The sequence below is a fragment of the Monodon monoceros genome, unplaced genomic scaffold (genome assembly GCF_005190385.1).
Source record: "Monodon monoceros isolate NGI ecotype Baffin Bay Population unplaced genomic scaffold, NGI_Narwhal_1 Super_Scaffold_15, whole genome shotgun sequence".
In the NCBI taxonomy this organism is placed as follows: domain Eukaryota; kingdom Metazoa; phylum Chordata; class Mammalia; order Artiodactyla; family Monodontidae; genus Monodon; species Monodon monoceros.
This window is the reverse complement of record NW_021703771.1, coordinates 79,888,871-79,906,457: the sequence shown is the minus strand read 5'-3', so window position 1 is coordinate 79,906,457 and position 17,587 is coordinate 79,888,871. Positions and strand designations below refer to the sequence as shown.

Sequence of the window (17,587 nt, the reverse complement as noted above, 5' to 3'; positions counted from 1 at the left end):
GACAACGCTAGACCATTATCAACACCAGGGGACTCTGCATAACAAACTTTACTAACTGGCCCTTATCTTCCGTTAGCGCCCCCATATAACTACCTGCCCACAATGTGCTGTCCTAGGAACTTCAAGTCTTCTCCTTGTCACTTCTCCAAAAAATGTATCGTTCTTTTGTTAACACGCTATCTAAACCCTTTGAGCTACTCATCTCTGTGCTTCCACAGGTAAACACAGTGCAGGTGTTGTTAAGCTTCTCTCTGTTTTTCTCTGGTCAATCAGTTTTTTGTCAGTCTAACTTACAGGGCCTGGTCTGAGAGCCTAAGATGGGTAGAGGGGAAATAGCCTTTTTCCCCCCCGCCCCGCTACGTCCTCAAGAAAGAGGAAAGTCACAATAAAGGGTAAAAACCCCAAATGAGGTGAAGCAGTTTACAGTTCACTGTGTGATAAACAGAATTGCCCGAAGCTGGGATACTCAGCAGATCTTTCTTCAAGGCAGAACTTCCTCAGCAAACGTCAGCAAGGCAAAGTCCCCCCAACCCCACGAGTCTGCAGTGAAAATGGAGTGGGCAGGGGTGGGGGAGGGCTGGCCGTGGAGACCACGAGGGGCCCAGCACTGTAAGCTCTTGTGCACATGACACAGATTACACTGTTGGTGACAAGCTGGGGAACACCAGGAGTCACCTTTCTTCGCTGGAAAAGTTCTCTGATGAAGTTTCTTCAAGACAGTAAAAAAGAAATACTACACCCTTTTGCTCTACAGATCCTCCTTGGCTTACAACAGGGTTACATCTGGATAAACCCATTGTAAGTTGGAAATGCATTTAATACACCTAACCTTCCGAACACCATAGCTTAGCCTCACCCACCTTAAACATGCTCAGAACACCTACATTAGCCTACAGTTGGGCAAAATCATCTCACACAAAGCCTATTTTATAATAAAGCGTTGAATATCTCACGTAATTCACTGACTACTGTACCGAAAGTGAAAAACAAAGTGTCCAGGTACAGAGTGGTTTTAAATGTATCGGGTTTTGACCCTCGTGATCGCGGGGCTGCCTGGGAGCTCCGCTCGCTGCCGCTGCCCAGCATCACGAGAGAGGATGGGATTGCATGTCACTAGCCTGGGAAAAGATCCAAAATCAAAATTCAAAATACGGTTTCTACCAAAGGCATATCGCTTTTGCACCGTCATAAAGTTGAAAAACTCCAGGTTGAACCACGGTAAGTCAGGGACCGTCTGCACCTTGCGAGTCAAACGACCGACCTGTCCGTGATGGGACAGGTTACCGCAGATGGAAGAAGCTGCGGTGAGCCATCTTTGATGGCACCTGGCGACCTGTTCCCAGTATTTACTAACATATCCCATAAAGTGGTGGACAAAAATAAATAAATTTTCAAAAAACCACTGCTGTCCATGCCACACGTAAGACTGAAATATTCTGAAACCAAGACAGAAGAGAGAAACTGCCTACATGCAGCACCTACTGGATGACACCAATTTACTGAAACATCACCTCACTTTCTGAAATTGGGAAGACAGTGCAAAAGCATCTCGTGTCATGAGGGCATAAATGATTGAAAACATTTTGAGATCAGACTGAGATTTCTAGTTAGGTCATCACAAGAATGCTAAATTTGCCTGTATTTTTAGGATAAAACTCAAGTCAAGAACCTTCACATTTGGGAGGGGTACTTTGGGTCACCTCCCCAAGTCACCTCACCTTCATGTTCCCAATCCTCTCATGCCCATTGTGGGAATGTGTTAGAAGGGCTGCTCCAATATAATTTAGTGTGATAGAGAACAAAAGAGTACATCCAAGGAATAAAAAATAAAGTTTCCATAGGTAGTTTCCAAGATGGTGAAAAATTTGAAAAACTCACCCTACAAAGGAACTGAGTGGTAATTATGATATTTTCGGTCAGACACTTGGTAGAGAACGAAGTTCAGAACGGCAGAACTAGAGGTAGGTACTGATGCAATTAATAAACTTGGTTAAAAGGTTTAAAAACAGAATTTTAGAAGAACAAAAGTAGAGCTTGGATCACTAAATATATGAGAGAATTTATGATGACTACCTTTTTGTTTTAGCTCCATGAAAGACAGAAAATTCAGAAAATAATTTACAGAAAAGTCCAAGGAATTTAAGTTCATCATCATCGTAAAAAGAAACTTACTCAGCTCCTAACGGGTCCATTTGTGATAATAAAGAAGGACGTCTACATGTCCCTCCGGAATTTATAGGCTAAATAATTCCTTACAATTATAGTTTTGAAACAGCAAATGGGACACTTAAAAGAGGGAGTTTAACTTGTTTCCAAGAATATCCAATAGTTCTGAAACAGAATTAAGTGCTTGTGGGGTGTGCAGGCAGGTACGATGCATTCCCGCCAATCAACAGTTAAGTATATGGACTTGATTCTCCATATCCCTGGCATTCCTGAACAATTCAGACAAGAAGCAACATGGCCAGGACTCTGGTCTGATGGCCAGTTTCGAAGGACAGCAGCAAGCTGAACTGAAGGTTCCGGTTTGCCTCCCCACCGCCGGGCCCCGCAATGGCTCCCATTCAGATTATAGCAGGTCCCTTAACCTCGAGGACCAGAAGTAGCCCTGGAATTTCTACACTGCACCATTCAACCCTGAAGAGACAGAACTGTTTTTCCAAAGAACTCCTCAGAGGCACAACCTCAACGGTATTCCTGAATTGCAAAATTCAGAACACTGCAAATGCTTACGGGTGCCTGTCTTCCCTTGAGACAGCATTTCATTAACGTCCCTCAGGAAGCCATCAGCCCCTGACTGCTGACCTTCACACCGAGGCCTCGGCTGTCTTGTGTGTCACCTGCTGCCGCAGGCACGGCAGGTGCTGCCGCCCAACACCCGCAGTGCTGGCTGCAGGCAAGCGGCCCACACCCGAGAGGATCGCTCCTGCCGTGGGGGAAGAAGGGCAGGTGAAGACGAAGGGGACTGTCAGGAATCCCTCCTCAAGGTGAGACCAGATAGGAATCGACTTGTCAGCTAAGCAGAGGAGTGAACAGACTCCATTAAGCCTGGAAGAGGCCACTGCAGAGGTCGGGGGTCAACAGGCCTGGCTGTGACGCCCAGCTCGGAAGGCTGGCCGCTCGGGCTGATCCGTACCTTTCAGCCCCGACTGGATGACAGTAGGAGACAAGTCGTCATAGTTGTTCATCAAGCTGATGTCTCCTGAGGTGAAGCTGACGGTGAGCAGCGGCTTGATGTTCTGTACTGGGATGGGATACGCCGCCGGACCATCTGCGGGGACAGAAGTGCCGAGTGAAAACGAGGCAACAAGCACGTGACCGGAATCCAGGCCCGCGTGCTGCAATCCTGCGGAGGGCCTCGAAACTGCCCAACAGTGCAGACCAGACTCTGGGCTGGGACATTACCAAGTAAGGCAAGGCTGCACAGCACTCAGGAACTACACGGAGCATCCGGGGCGCTTCCTGGAGCCCCCTGGAATGAGAGGCGCTGGGGGCCGAAGCCCCAAGGGCACCGAGCAGGGCTCCCTGGGCTCTGTATGCCGTGCTGAGAGCGTGCATGCAGAGTTTATTAACCCCTGTGGTCATGGGTTTACATGGTTCTGATGATGTGCAAACGTAAATTATTTTAATGTCACGTAACGTATAAGGATGGTGCAAAGAGGGACGAAAACATTTTCTTAATCCTGGTCCAATGTACAGAGAAAAGCTGCCTTTCAACACTGAACACACTTTCACTGAACATTACAGCCACCATGAGCTCTCTGCTTTTACCAGAAGAGACCCCACATCTGGAGAGAAGGCCAAGGTCGGATGTGGCTCACACCCAGTGCACGGCCAGCAGAAGGGAACCCTGTTTCGTGCGTGCGAGGAGACTGTGCATTAAGGAAGGAGCCGTGAGGGATGATGCTCTGTATTCTCCCACCCAGGGCGGGCCAGCCTGATCTCTGCTCGCTCACCATGCTCAGCCCCGCCTGTGGAGGATCCCCAGTTATGATTCTCCTTTGCTTCACTTTTAAGATGCTGCAGGTACCTACCTCTGTGCTCAAATTCCCTAGGCCACCAAGAAACACCCTGCTCTATCTGAATGGTAAATCCCAGTCAGCCTCCAAACTGGCCTCTGCTTCTGAAGAGGGCAACAGGTTAGCGTAGTAGCCAGGAACTGCGTTCTGCTCCGAGACTTACTCTGGACTTGCTTTAGCCACTTGGTCTCTGGATCTTGTTTATTCCCCTAATAAATGTGGATAAGCAAATATGCATTCAATCTAGCAAAGTTCTGTTTTAAAAGGATGCCGAGTCCAAGGCTGAAAGACACTGGTTTCATTGCCACGAGGTGGAGGATGGATCAGCACTTCGCTCAAGGCTGGGGCCCCACGAGGTGATGGACTTCCAGGAGCGAAGAACGCTCTCCCTCCCGACACCCACCAATCCTGAAGCACTACCGCCAATCTACACTTTTTTCACAGGGTCTGAAACAATCTCTCATTACCCGTCTGAACACTGCCTTCTCCCTAACTGCATGAATGGCCATGTATATGTGTGCGCCTCTGGGAAGCATGACACTTTATCGCATCTGGGACAAGAGGGAGAAGACTCCAAGTACCAGTGAGGGCAGATGCTCATGGGGGAGGAAGTTAAAAATACTCTCCCCGGACCAGCCCTTCACAGGCTGAACATGCCCACAGTCACAGGGAAGGGTAGACATTGTCCAGCGTGTGCCTTTAGCCCATTAAGGGCGCTCAGCCAGCAGTGTGAGCACAGCTGCCCGGAAGTCCTGCAGCAGGTGACCACGGGGAGTCTTTTCCTTCCACTATTCGTAACATATTCTCCTTTTAAAAAAAGAGGTTGGAGCAGGGGATGGGACACTGGGGAAGAGCCAGAGCCCTGAGTGGGCCAGTGCTGAGGGCTGACATTGGTGATGGCCAGCGTCGACACCAAAGGCTTCTGCTTTGGGGGCTAAGACACACTGCAAGGGGTGAAGGAAGCTGGAACCTGAAATTATCCCCACCAAGGGTCTGAAACAATCTTTCATTACTGGTCCAAATGTTAAAAAACTCCGACGTCATCTACTCTAATCTAACGTCACTGTGAGGCTTGGGGGCGGGGGGTGAGGGCGGCAGGTTCACCTGAACTGAGGAAGCCCAGACCTTCTGCCTGAAATAAGAAAGACAGGGGCACGGATACCAGCCCAGTGTAAACTGGCCTTCACTACGGGCAGAGCTAATCCTTTCCCCACACAACTAAAGCTACGGGCTTTAATAACGTTAGGGATTTGAAACACCACAGATTAGGGTAGAAGAATAATAGCACAGCATTTTTCATCTTCAGCTCTCTCTACTCTCACTAAGCAGCTAAGTCCCACGACACCCCAGGGACATGGAAACGGCCATAAGTCTTGTTTTGTGTCTAGGAAAACCTAAGCCAATGGAGCTTCATCAACCTGACCAGTGATTCTGCAAAAAGGGATGGCAGAGAGAAGACGGTCCAACCAAGAACAGAGATTAGGCCAGTTCTGCCTTGCACTTCCGTTGAGAACCCTGCCCAGTAGGTTAGGGAGCCGTGCGCACGGCGGGCCTGTTCCTTCCCCTGCGGATGGGTTCATTCTCCTTCCACACTCTTGTCCCCACGGAGCCCGCGAGCTACCTTGGGGCGGGGAGTAGTCATCGGAGTCGGTGTCACTCTCGCTGCTGTCCTCCACTAGGAAGGCGGGGTAGTTCCAAGACATGCTGAGGATGCCGTCTGACTCATGCAGGAGGACGTGCGCCAGCATCCTGCCATGGCAGTCCATGACGATCACCTGCCCGTCAGCCGTGCCAAACAGCACCTGCAACCAAGGACCAGGACTCGTGATGCACGCGGAGGAAGGTCTGTGGTTTCTGGCAAACCTCACCACCTTGACTTGTCCACCAGGACTAAAGAAAGAGACCAGGTAAGCAACTGAGGAAATACACAAAGCAGGAAGTGGCGGAAGCTTAGCTGGCCTGTTACTGGAAGAATTTCAGTCCTCTATTAGTGAGACGTGACTAATGCTATAATAAATACATTCATTATGTTATGTGGACGTTTTCAAACACCAGCAAAATCACTGTTTCACCTTCTGTGGGTTGTTTTTCTTTGTTTTGCTTTTTTGGTTGAAGGAGGAGGGCTAAGAAGAGGATAATATTCTCTTATTTTTCTTAAAAAAAAAAAAAGCAGCAGCAGAGGTTCATTGTTAAAAATCTCTTAAAGAAAAACTTTAAGTGTATGTAAGCATGTTTGTCTCACGTTCTATTTCACTGAGACTAATAATGGTGTTGATGTATTTAAGTAATAATGTTATAATGAATTCATGATATTAACACATTCATTAAGTGCTTACTTTGGGCTAAGCACTATTCTAACCAGTTTACCTCACTAACTGTCAAAACAATCCTGGGAGGTAAGCGCCAGTACTGCCGGCATGGAGCTGAGACAGGCCTGACGCCTTGTGTGCTGAGGGCCGCTCCTAGGGACCCCCCCAGTCACCCGGCCTGCAGGCAGACACGTGGCCAGGGCTTAAGCACAAGCATGCAGAGGGAGACTGGGCGGCGGCGGACGCCCTCCATCGGAGCGGCAGAGGAGCTGCTCGTGGCTGCTCAAAGCCCCCCCAACGGGCGTCATCCCACTGGACGACCCTGAGGGGACCCTTGGGGCCTGGGAAGCAGGACCTCCATGAGGAGTACACCATGTTATCTCCTGCTTTGTGAGCTAGGCTCTGCGGCTTCTGCGTCTGCTGGCATTGAAATCTTTGTATCTTTTGTGTCTAATGACATCTGTCTATCTACCAACAACTCATTGGGAGAACCATACCAGGATCTACACAAAGGGAAAGTTATTTAAGACTTTCAGGTCCATACTACTTTTTGCTTTTTAGATTTTGACACTGAGCTCCTTGAGGGCCAAGACCGTCCACAGCTGTACCCCTGGCACCTAACAGAGCTTTGGGTACAGTAGGCACTCAATAAGTATTTACGGTTACACGAGTGAATTAAAGTCAGTGACAATCAATAGGCAATTATCCTGATGATTACGAGAGATTAATTGCAAGGGAAGATGTATTTCATTTCAGCAGTAATATGCTCACAGAATTTAGAACTGTTTTAGATAAACCAATTGTCCATCAAATATTCCTTTAGGGCTTCCCTGGTGGCGCAGTGGTTGAGAGTCCGCCTGCCGATGCAGGGGACGCGGGTTCGTGCCCCGGTCCGGGAAGATCCCACATGCCACCGAGCGGCTGGGCCCGTGAGCCATGGCCGCTGAGCCCGCGCGTCCGGAGCCTGTGCTCCGCAACGGGAGAGGCCACAACAGTGAGAGGCCCGCGTACCGCAAAAAAAAACAACAACAAACCTTTAAACATGATCTACATTTTTAATGATTGTAAACTTAAAAAAAAAAGAAGCTAAAACAGTTTTCCCCCAAGGCCAGTGATGAATCATCATCGAACGCTGCTTAAAGGAAAAAACAGATAAGACGTAATAGGAACACAGTAAAAATCATTTTAGAAAAAGCTGAATTCTTGGCTGCCAACGGAGAAAATAAACAGTATCCACCAGCATGTCCACAAAGACCTCATGTGACACGGGCAGAGAGAGGCAGACACTGGAGCGGTGGGTCAGAGCCACTGAAGCCCTGGCAGAGGCAGACACTGAATATGCTTCCTTAGCAGTTTGCAGAGAAGATAAATATGGAACGTGACCTCCTGTAACTTCAACTGAAATGTACAATTTACATATTTCAGAAGAAAAAGACGTGTGGGAACCCCACTGTAAGGCAACATCCCAGGAAGCAAGCTTTTCTTCTCCCCTTTCCACATCCTCACCCATTTGTTCAAGCATGTCTGAAGGGCAGCCCTGTACCATGGTGTATGTGAAGGGGTTATTTCATCACCTGTGACTTTGTTTCTCCTAAACGTAGCTCATTAGCAGGCAAGAGCGAACAATCATTCTTCTCAAGTACCCAGGATTAAAACGTATCAACCCCAAACAAGTTCCCAGACCCCTCCTGTTATGGCTCCCACAGTCTCCACTGGCACAATCACCACTATTCTCATATCTGACTGTGGGATTATTTCATTTGTCTGATTCCCATGCTAGACTGCAAGCTTCTGAGGACACGGACTATGTCTGCTCTGATCGCTGCAATCTCCTCAGGGCCTGTCATATCCGATGACACATGGCAGGGTTTGTGAAGGGAAGGAGGAAATGAAGTATCTTTTGAGTAACACTCACATTTTTCCATTTTGGAGAAGAACAGACACCATCTAATTCCTGAATAAAGGCCTGGTGGCTTACTGAGTTTTCAGTGTTCAACATCACAGTAAAGCAAAAGAGAACAAAAAAAAACCAGCTGCCAAATCCCCCATCATTAATCGACTCCGACTACATCTCTCTGGAGAGATAATGCACTGTTAAGATCAGAGAGAAGGAAAAAGGCAACCCTAACAGTCGGGCTGTCAAGCAGTGATGGAGGAAGTTACTCTGTTTTGGAACAAGTGTGTCAGATAACTGAAGAACACTGACATGACATAAAATCAGATTTTCAAAAATCTCCTCTATTACAAGTTCTTTTCATGCCTAATCATTTCCAATGAGATAAAGCTTCTATGAGCCAAGGACTTCAAGAGAACAAGACAGAAAAGTCTAATAATAATAAATACACACACTGGCAAATGCATCCATCTCTGCAGCTTCCACTCCTTAATTCTGGTGCTCTGGACAGAATGGTGCCGGCTCCTTTTTCCCAGGCTCTGTCTCCTCTTTTAGGCTTGGTCCCAGACCTCCTTCCCTTTCTAGGAGGTCAGAGTCACATCCACAGCCGCAAGGACCCCATTCAGGGCTGGCTTCCTGCCTAGGCCATTCCCCTAAGCTCCAGACTCACAGGTCCAACTGCCTGCCGGCCGCCTACCCCTGGATGTGTCGAAGGCCAGGCCCTTCAGAATCAACATGTCCCAGATGAGATTCATAACCTCACCCATCGCCTGACTCACACACACATCAGGTCCTCTGCCAGCAAAGACTGGCTTTATCTCCAGTGTCCAGTACGGTGTCTGATACGTTACAGGTGCTCAGACGAGGCTTTTGGGGCCCCCTACACAGAATTAACCTCACTCTAACCATGGCTCCCACAACACGGTTTTTGCATGTCTGTCTTTCCCATTAAACCATGAGGTTCTTGAGGGCAGGTCTGCACCCCCAGGTTCTCCCATGCTGCCTGGCATGAGCGGATGCCCAGTGACTATTAGCAAACAAATTTCTGCCCAAAGCTTTGGCCTTTGCCCAAATTTTCCTACAAATGAAGCAACAACTTCTTTCCTTTCTTCTTTAAACTAAACCGGTGCCCAAATCCTCCCATAAAATTGGCCTCCAAAACACTTTCAGTTATGGATGATATAAATTTCTGTCTCATATTTTTCCTGCTGTTTTCTCTACTGGACTTCAGGCTTCACAGAGGGGCAGGGACAATGCTCCCTCTGTAACGGGTGTACTAAGAACCAAAGAAGGTGGTAGAAACCTGCTAGTCCTCAGGCCACACCAGTTCAACGGCGGTCCCTCAGGGACTGGGGACACTATTGCAGGGCAGTGTTTAGTATCAATGCAATGTTTAAAAAATTGTGGTATCCACATATCTCTCCATTTAAATGAACTCCATTCTAAACTAGTTTTAGATGTAATTATTTTAAAATGTAACACAATTATCACCAGCAATTAAAAACGAACCAAGCCACAGACCAAAGGAGGTAGGAAGAAGACAGCAAATCATTCAAAAGATTTATGTTTTGGAACCAGTGATGACATATATCACCAGTGATTTTACCTTTGGAGACTGGTACGCATCTAAATTCTCGAATAAAGACCATATTAGGAGATTTCAACTATAAAAATATGTGCTTCTATAACTGTTCACCTTTTTTGTAGTAGACTTTAACCAGTAGCATTGGAACTAGCTACAAAAGGAATTGACTTTGCCCCATTTATTTGCTTTTGTGATTTAAAGCTGGGGGAGAGGATAACAAAGTGATTACAAATTCCTACTACAGGTAGGCCTTATTTTATTATACTTTGCAGATACTGTGTTTTTTTTATAAATTAAAGGTCTGTGGCCACCCTGTGCCAAGCAAGTGCCAGTTTCCCAACAGGATTCGCTCACTTTGTGTATCTGTGTCATAGTTTGGTAATTCTCACAACATTTCAAACTTTTTCATTATTATATTTTTTAGAGTGATCTGTGATCAGTGACCTTTGAGGTTACTATTGTAATTATTTTGGGGCATCACAAACCGTGTCCACATAAGATGGCGAACTTAACTGATTATTTAAATGGCAACAAAGGATCTAGAATATGACATAAACTTAGTTGATAAAGCAGGGTTTGAGAGAACTGACTCTGATTTTGAAAGAAGTTCTACTGTGCATAGAATGCTATCAAACAGCACTGCATGCTACAGAGACATGGTTCATGAAAGGAAGAGTCAACTGATGGGGCAGACGTCACTGCTGTCTCACTTTAAGAACTACCACAGGCACTCCAGCCTTAGCAGCCACCAGCCTGACCAGCCAGCAGCCACCAACACGGAGACAAGGCCCTCCACCAGCCAAAAGGTTACGACTCACTCAGATGATGGTTAGCATTTTTTAGCAATAAAGTCTTTTTTAGGGCTTCCCTGGTGGTGCAGTGGTTGAGAATCTGCCTGCCAATGCAGGGGACACGGGTTCGAGCCCTGGTCTGGGAAGATCCCACATGCCGCGGAGCAACTGGGCCCGTGAGCCACAACTACTGAGCCTGCGCATCTGGAGCCTGTGCTCCGCAACAAGAGAGGCCGCGACAGTGAGAGGCCCGCGCACCGCCATGAAGAGTGGCCCCTGCTTGCCGCAACTAGAGAAAGCCCTCGCACAGAAACGAAGACCCAACACAGCAAAAATAAAAATTATTTTTTTTTAAAAAAGTCTTTTTTTAATTAGGGTATGTTCATTGTTCTTTTAGACATAACGCCGTTGCACACTTAACAGACCACGGTATAGTGTAAACATAACTTTTATATGCACTGGGAAACCTAAAAATTTGTGTGACTCACTTTACTGCAGTGGTCTGGAACCAAGCCCACAACATCCCTGAGATACGCCTGCAGTAACTTCAGCTCCGTTGGTGGCAAATGTCTAAATGCACTACTGTGGAGGGAGGAGTGAAGGGACAGGCCGTGATGTCCCTTTGCTCTTTAGAAGGAACCTTCTGTCCTGAGATGCCACCAAAGTAAAACTTTTGTTTTGAAAAGACCTCCCTGTTGGGTTTCAGAACACTAGCTTGTAAATGTGCTTCAAGGCCAGATTTGAGTATTTTGCAACTAAGGAAATAGTCATTGAAATCAGACAGTTGTAAAGGACAGAATTGTTCAGTTGATTAACAGAGTATCTCCTGGTTCAAAAAATAAAGATGAAATATAATTTCACAATTGACTGTAACATGCATTTCTAAAATGGACATTTTAAGACTTATTCTGATAAATATGGGAAAGAAATCTCACCCAAAATATAGAATAAAAATTTGTATCTTTGGTCCAAACATGTAATTTTGAAGCCATTTCATCTCCTCACTGCAGAATAACTGCTTATAAACTAACCCATAAAGATGAGAGACTATGCTAAGTTCAAAGATTTTCAGAGAAGGAGATATTCTATCTGCCTCAGGTACTGAATTTAATGTTAGATAATTCCCATTGCTAGAACGTTCTTCTCCAAATCCTTCAGCCTCCATTTTAAAGTTTGTTCACCCTTTTAAGACACCTACACATGATTTCTGGGGGTGGGGTGGGGAAGAGAATGACTAGAGGACTAATTTAAAAACAGGATACCTCCAGAAGGATACACAGGTAACTGGAAACACCAATTACCTCTGGGGAACAGAAGTGGGTGGCTTGAGGATAGTGGGGAAAATGGAACTTTTCATCATATATCCTTTTGAACAGTTAGAATTATATACCATGTGAATATACTATTAAAATATATTTACTACACAGGGAATGAGGTAGAAAGAAAAGTTTCAGGAGCACAGCTCCATATCAGATCTCTGGAGCGGGGTGAAAACACCCAGGCCACTTACCACATGGTCCTTGGATTGGGAAAGAGGTGCTAGGTGACGCTGAAGTCTGCTTAACCTGTTTGGTAAAGACAGTCTTAAATCTTCTGGGGAAACATCCTTTTCTTTGCAAAGAACTCAGAACTGGGAGTTGGCTGGCTAGGGGTCTGGTTCTATTTTGACTCCTAAATACTTATGTAACTTCGAATTGATCATTTACCTTCCTAAGTATTTCTTCTCTTCTGTCATCTAAAAGAGGTATATTAGATGAGCTCTCAAATCCTTTCCTGTTTCAAAATGCTCCAAATCTTTGAAACATATCTAAATATATTTCTCAGTATATGGAAACAGTAATTTCCTCCTGTGGCTACTAATAAACTTCAACAAAAGGGCTCAGAGGAAACGATTTCCTGGTCTGAGGACAGTGACGGTCTTCTGACTCAACGGTAGCTGTCAGGGTACACGGTGATGAGGGCAGACCCAACAGCACCTGTGACTGGTGTCAAAGATCAGTGAAGCCGGACACTAGTCAAGGAGGTAAGGACAGATTTTTACCCAGTAATCACTACTGCAATAAGAAGGAGGTGAACCCAACTTCCACTAGTGCAGACATGACTGCGCATTTTAAAGGGAGAATGAGAGAGCAGCAAGGGAGGCGGGGGCTAGAGCAGAGCCAGGGAAGTGGAAATTTTGCCAAAAGTGGGAGGTGGGGACTGTCAGTGTCATTAGGCCATCTGGGTTTTGCTAGTTAAGGTCCAGAGACTGGGAGACAGGGGCCCTAGTTTTAGGTGCTGTAATTCTTCCGGCAGCCTCGAGCTTTCCCAGGCAAGAACATCGGAAGGCTGGAGTTGTCATCTTTAGCTACACAGCTTTGCGTGGACAGAAACTATGCTAGTGTTTGTTCAAGACAGAGAGAGAGAGAGAGAATGAAACATTTGTGATGCGAATCTAGTTTTGACAGGCCAAGGCTGAGGCCCAGTCAAGAAGAGTGGGGCCTGCCTAGAATTTAGTCAGGAGAGTGCCTGTCACTCTTAGTGACACACATCACCTCCCTCTAAAATGACACCAGGATGTATTCAATGCCAATGGTAGGGCTATCAGAGCAGCAAGGCATTCGAGGTTTAGGAATGCCAAAGGGAACCCTGGGAAGCTCAATCCTGTAGTGCAGCCATCCGGACAAAGACCGCCATTCTTGCAAGGGCTCTGCGTCAGAACCAAGGCCACTGCCATGCTGTGGTATTAATATAAGCATATGAAGAAAATATAACACTAAACTGACAAGAAATTGACTTTAAAATAATTTAGACTACCAATTTAAAAAAATACGTATCTTTTTAAAAAAATTGTGGTAAGAATACTTAACACGAGATCTACACTCATAAATTTTTAAGTGTACAATACAGTTTTAAGTGTACAATATCGTTCACTATAGGCAAAACGCTGTGCAAAAGATCTCTAGAACTTGTTAATCTCGCATAACTGAAACTTTATAGCAACTGAACTTCAATTCCCTGTTCTCCTCTCCCTCCAGTCCTGGGCAACCACAATTTTACTCTCTGCTTCTATGTGTTTGATTATTTTAGATACCTCATATACATGAGATCATGAAGTATTTGGACTTTAGTGACTGGATCATTTCACTTCGCATAATGTCCTCAAGGTTTTTTAATATATTATTTAGCCTTCCTTTTTTTTTTTTTTTTTTTTGCGGTACGCGGGCCTCTCACTGTTGTGGCCTCTCCCATTGTGGAGCACAGGCTCTGGACGCGCAGGCTGAGCGGCCATGGCTCACGGGCCCAGCCGCTCCGCGGCACGTGGGATCTTCCCGGACCGGGGCACGAACCCGCGTCCCCTGCATCGGCAGGCGGACTCTCAACCACTGCGCCACCAGGGAAGCCCCTAGCCTTCCTTTTTAAGACAGTATTTCACTGTATGTGTATATTTCATTGTAAGAATATATGACATTTTCTTTATCTTTTCATTCACTGATGGACATTTAGGTTGTTTCCACATGTTGGCTATGGTGAATAATGCTGCAATGAACATGGCTGTGCAAATACCTCTTTAAGACCCTGTTTTCAATTCTTTTGAATACACAGCCACAGGCGGGATTGCTGGGTCATATGGTAGTTCTATTTTTAATTTTTTGAGGAACTTCCGTATCTGCAACGTTTTACATTCTCACTACAGTGCACAAGAGTTCCAGTTCCTCCACATCCTTGCCAGCACTTTTTTTTCTTTTTTTAAATAACAGCTGACAGGTATAAGGTGATATCGGACAGTGGTTTTGATTTGTATTTCCTGATGATGAGTCATGTTGAGCATCTTTCATATACTTGTTGGTCAATGTAAGGATTCTTTCGAGGTCAATGTAAGTCTATTCAAGTCCTCTGCCCATTTTTTATTCTGGCTTTTCTCTTTGTTTTTCTATATTCATTATTTTTAATTTTTTTTGCTATTGAGTGGAAGGAGTTCTTTATATATTTTGGATACTAACTACTTATCACATATGTGGTTTGCAAATATTTTCTCCCATTCCACAGGTCACCTTTTCACTCTGTTAATTGTTTTCTATGCTGTGCAGAAACTTCCTAGTTTGATATAGCCCTACTTCGCTAATTTTGCTTTTGCGGCCTATGCTTTTGGTGTCATATCCAAGAAATCATTGCCAAGACCAATGTCATGAAGTGTCCCCTATGTTTTCTTCTAGGAGTTTTACAGTGTCAGATCTCGTGTTTAAATCTTTAATCCATTTTTTTGTCGATTTTTGTATATGGTATAAGGGTCCAATTTTATCCTTTTGCATGTGGATATCCAGTTTCCTAGAACCATGTATTGAAGAGACTACCCTTTCTTCACTGTATATTCTTGGCACCCTTGCTGAAGATCAGTTGACTACATATGGGTTAAATTTCTGTTCCACTGGTCTCTATGCCATTGGTGTTTATGCCAGTACCGCAGCGTTAATATTTGGTATTGCATTGTAATGTACTTTGAAATCAGGAAGCATGATTCCTTCAGCTTTGTTCTTTTTCACAACATTGTTTTGGTTAGTCTAGGACCTTTGTGGCTTCATCTGAATTTTAGAATTTTCTCCCTATCTCTGTATAAAATGCCATTGGGATTTTGATAAGGATTGCACTGAATCTGTAAATAGATTTGAGCACTATGGACACTTTAACCATAATAAGTCTTCCCGTCCATGAACACGGGATGTCTTTCCATTTATTGGTGTCTTCTTTAATTTCTTTCCTCAATGTTTGATAGTTTTCAGTGTACAAGTCTTTCACCTCCTTAATCTAGTTTATTCCTAAGTATTTTATTCCGCTGGATACAATTGTAAACGGGATTGTTTTCTTCATTTCCTTTTCAGAGAGTTCACTGCTAGTATATAAAAATGCAACTGATTTCTGTACACTGATTTTTGGATCCTGCAATTTTACTGAATTCATTTATTCTAACAGTTTTTTTGTGTATGTGTCGTCTTTAGGGTTTTCTACATATAAAACTATGTCATGATTTCTATTTGAATGCCTTTTCTTTGTTTTTCTTGCCTAACTGCCCTAAGACTTCTAGTATTTGGTCAAATAAAAGTAAAGAGAGCATGTATCATCTTGTTCCTGATCGCAGAGCAAAAGCTTTCGGTTTCTCACCACTGAGTATGATGTTAGCTGTGGAATTCTCATGTGTGGTCTTCGTTATGTGGAATTAATTTCCTTCTATTCCTCGTTTAGAGTTTTCTTATCCTGAAATGGTGCTGGATTTTGTCAAATGCTCTTTTTCTGCATCTGTTGAGAACACGGTTCTTATCCTATATTCTGTTAATGTGGTGTATCACATTAATTGACTTATAATGTTGAACATCCTTGCATCCCAGGGGTAAATCCCACTTGACTGTTGTGTAAGATCCTTTTAATGTGCTGTTTAATTCAGTTTGCTAATATTCTGTGGAGAATTTTTGCATCTATGTTCATCAGGGATATTTATCTGTAATTTTCTTTTCTTATAGTGTCTTTGTCCGGCTTTGGTACCAGGGTGATGGTGGCCAGATACTATAAAACTCTTAGAGGAACACATAGGCAGAACCCTCCTTGACATAAGGAGAATAGTCACAGAAATATCTTTTACGATTCATCTCCCAGAGTGATGGAATAAAAACAAAAATAAACAAATAAAATAAAAAATAAACTCAAAATCTTTTGCGCAGCAAAGGAAACCACAAACAAAACGAAAAGACAACCCACAGAATGGGAGAAAATATTCGCAAATGATGCTACCAACAAGTGATTAGTCTCCAAAATTTACAAACAGCACATGCAGCTCAATATCCAAGAAACAAACAACCCAGTCAAAAAATGGGCAGAAGACCTAAATAGACATTTCTTCAAAGAAGACATACAGATGGCCAAGAGGCACATGAAAACATGCTCAGCATCGCTAATTATTAGAGAAATGCAAATCAGAACTACAATGAGGTATCACCTCACACCAGTCAGAATGGCTATCCTCAAAAAATCTACAAACAATGCTGGAGAGGGTGTGGAGAAAAGGGAACCCCCTACACTGTTGGTGGGAATGTAAATTGGTACAGCCCCTATGGAGAACAGTATGGAGGTTCCTTAATAAACTAAAAATAGAGCTACCATATGATCCAGCAATCCCACTCCTGGTCATATTCTCTGGAGAAAAACATGGTTTGAAAGGATACATGCACCTCAATGTTCATTGCAGCACTGTTTGCAATAGCCAAGACTGAAAAAAAAAAAAAAAAAGATACAAATGAACTTATTTACAAAACAGAAACAGACTCACAGACTTAGATAATGAACTTATGGTTACCAGCGCTGAAGAGTGTGGGGGGGGAGGGAAAGATTGGGAGTTTGGGATTGACATGTAGACACTGTTATGTTAAAAAAAAAATTAAGAAAAAAATTAAGTTCATTAAAGTAAAAAAAAAAATTCTTTTTACCCATTTTTGTTTCTATCCTCACATAAAAATAGCAAACAGTATGTGACACACTATACTATGTATACAATTATTATTAAAATAAACCTGACATGGTATTTAAAATGAAAAAAGTAAACACGTCTGTTAGGTCCACTTGGTTTACAGTGTTGTTAAAGTTCACTGTTTCTCTATGAATTTTCTGTCTGGTTGTTCTATCCAGTATTGAGAGTGGAGTAGTGAAGTCTCCTACCATTTCTGTATTGCTATTTCTCCTTTCAGTTCTGTCAATGTTTGCTTTACATAATAATTTAGTGTTTTATATACTTAGGTGCTCTAATGTTGTATGCATATATATTTATAATTGTTATTTCTCACTGGTTAATTGACCCTTTTGCCTTTATGTTTTTCCTTATCTCTTGTGACAGATCTTGACTCAACATCTATTTTGTCTGATATAATTATAGTCACCCTTGTTCTCTTTGGTTATCGTCTGCATGGAATATCTTTTGCCATCCCTTCACTTTCATCCTATATATGATCTTAAATCTAAAGTGA

At 44.0% G+C, this 17,587-nt stretch overlaps 1 protein-coding gene across 1 annotated transcript in view; it reads right to left on the bottom strand.

Moving 5' to 3' along the window:
• Positions 1-17,587, bottom strand: part of TULP4 (TUB like protein 4) — a 231,071-nt gene that overhangs the window by 35,444 nt on the left and 178,040 nt on the right. The window contains exons 5-6 of the mRNA XM_029223964.1: positions 5,641-5,821; positions 3,137-3,271 (exon numbers count right to left, since the gene is read on the bottom strand). Of these exons, the coding sequence (XP_029079797.1) occupies positions 3,137-3,271; positions 5,641-5,821 (316 nt within the window). The remainder of the gene's footprint in view (positions 1-3,136; positions 3,272-5,640; positions 5,822-17,587) is intronic.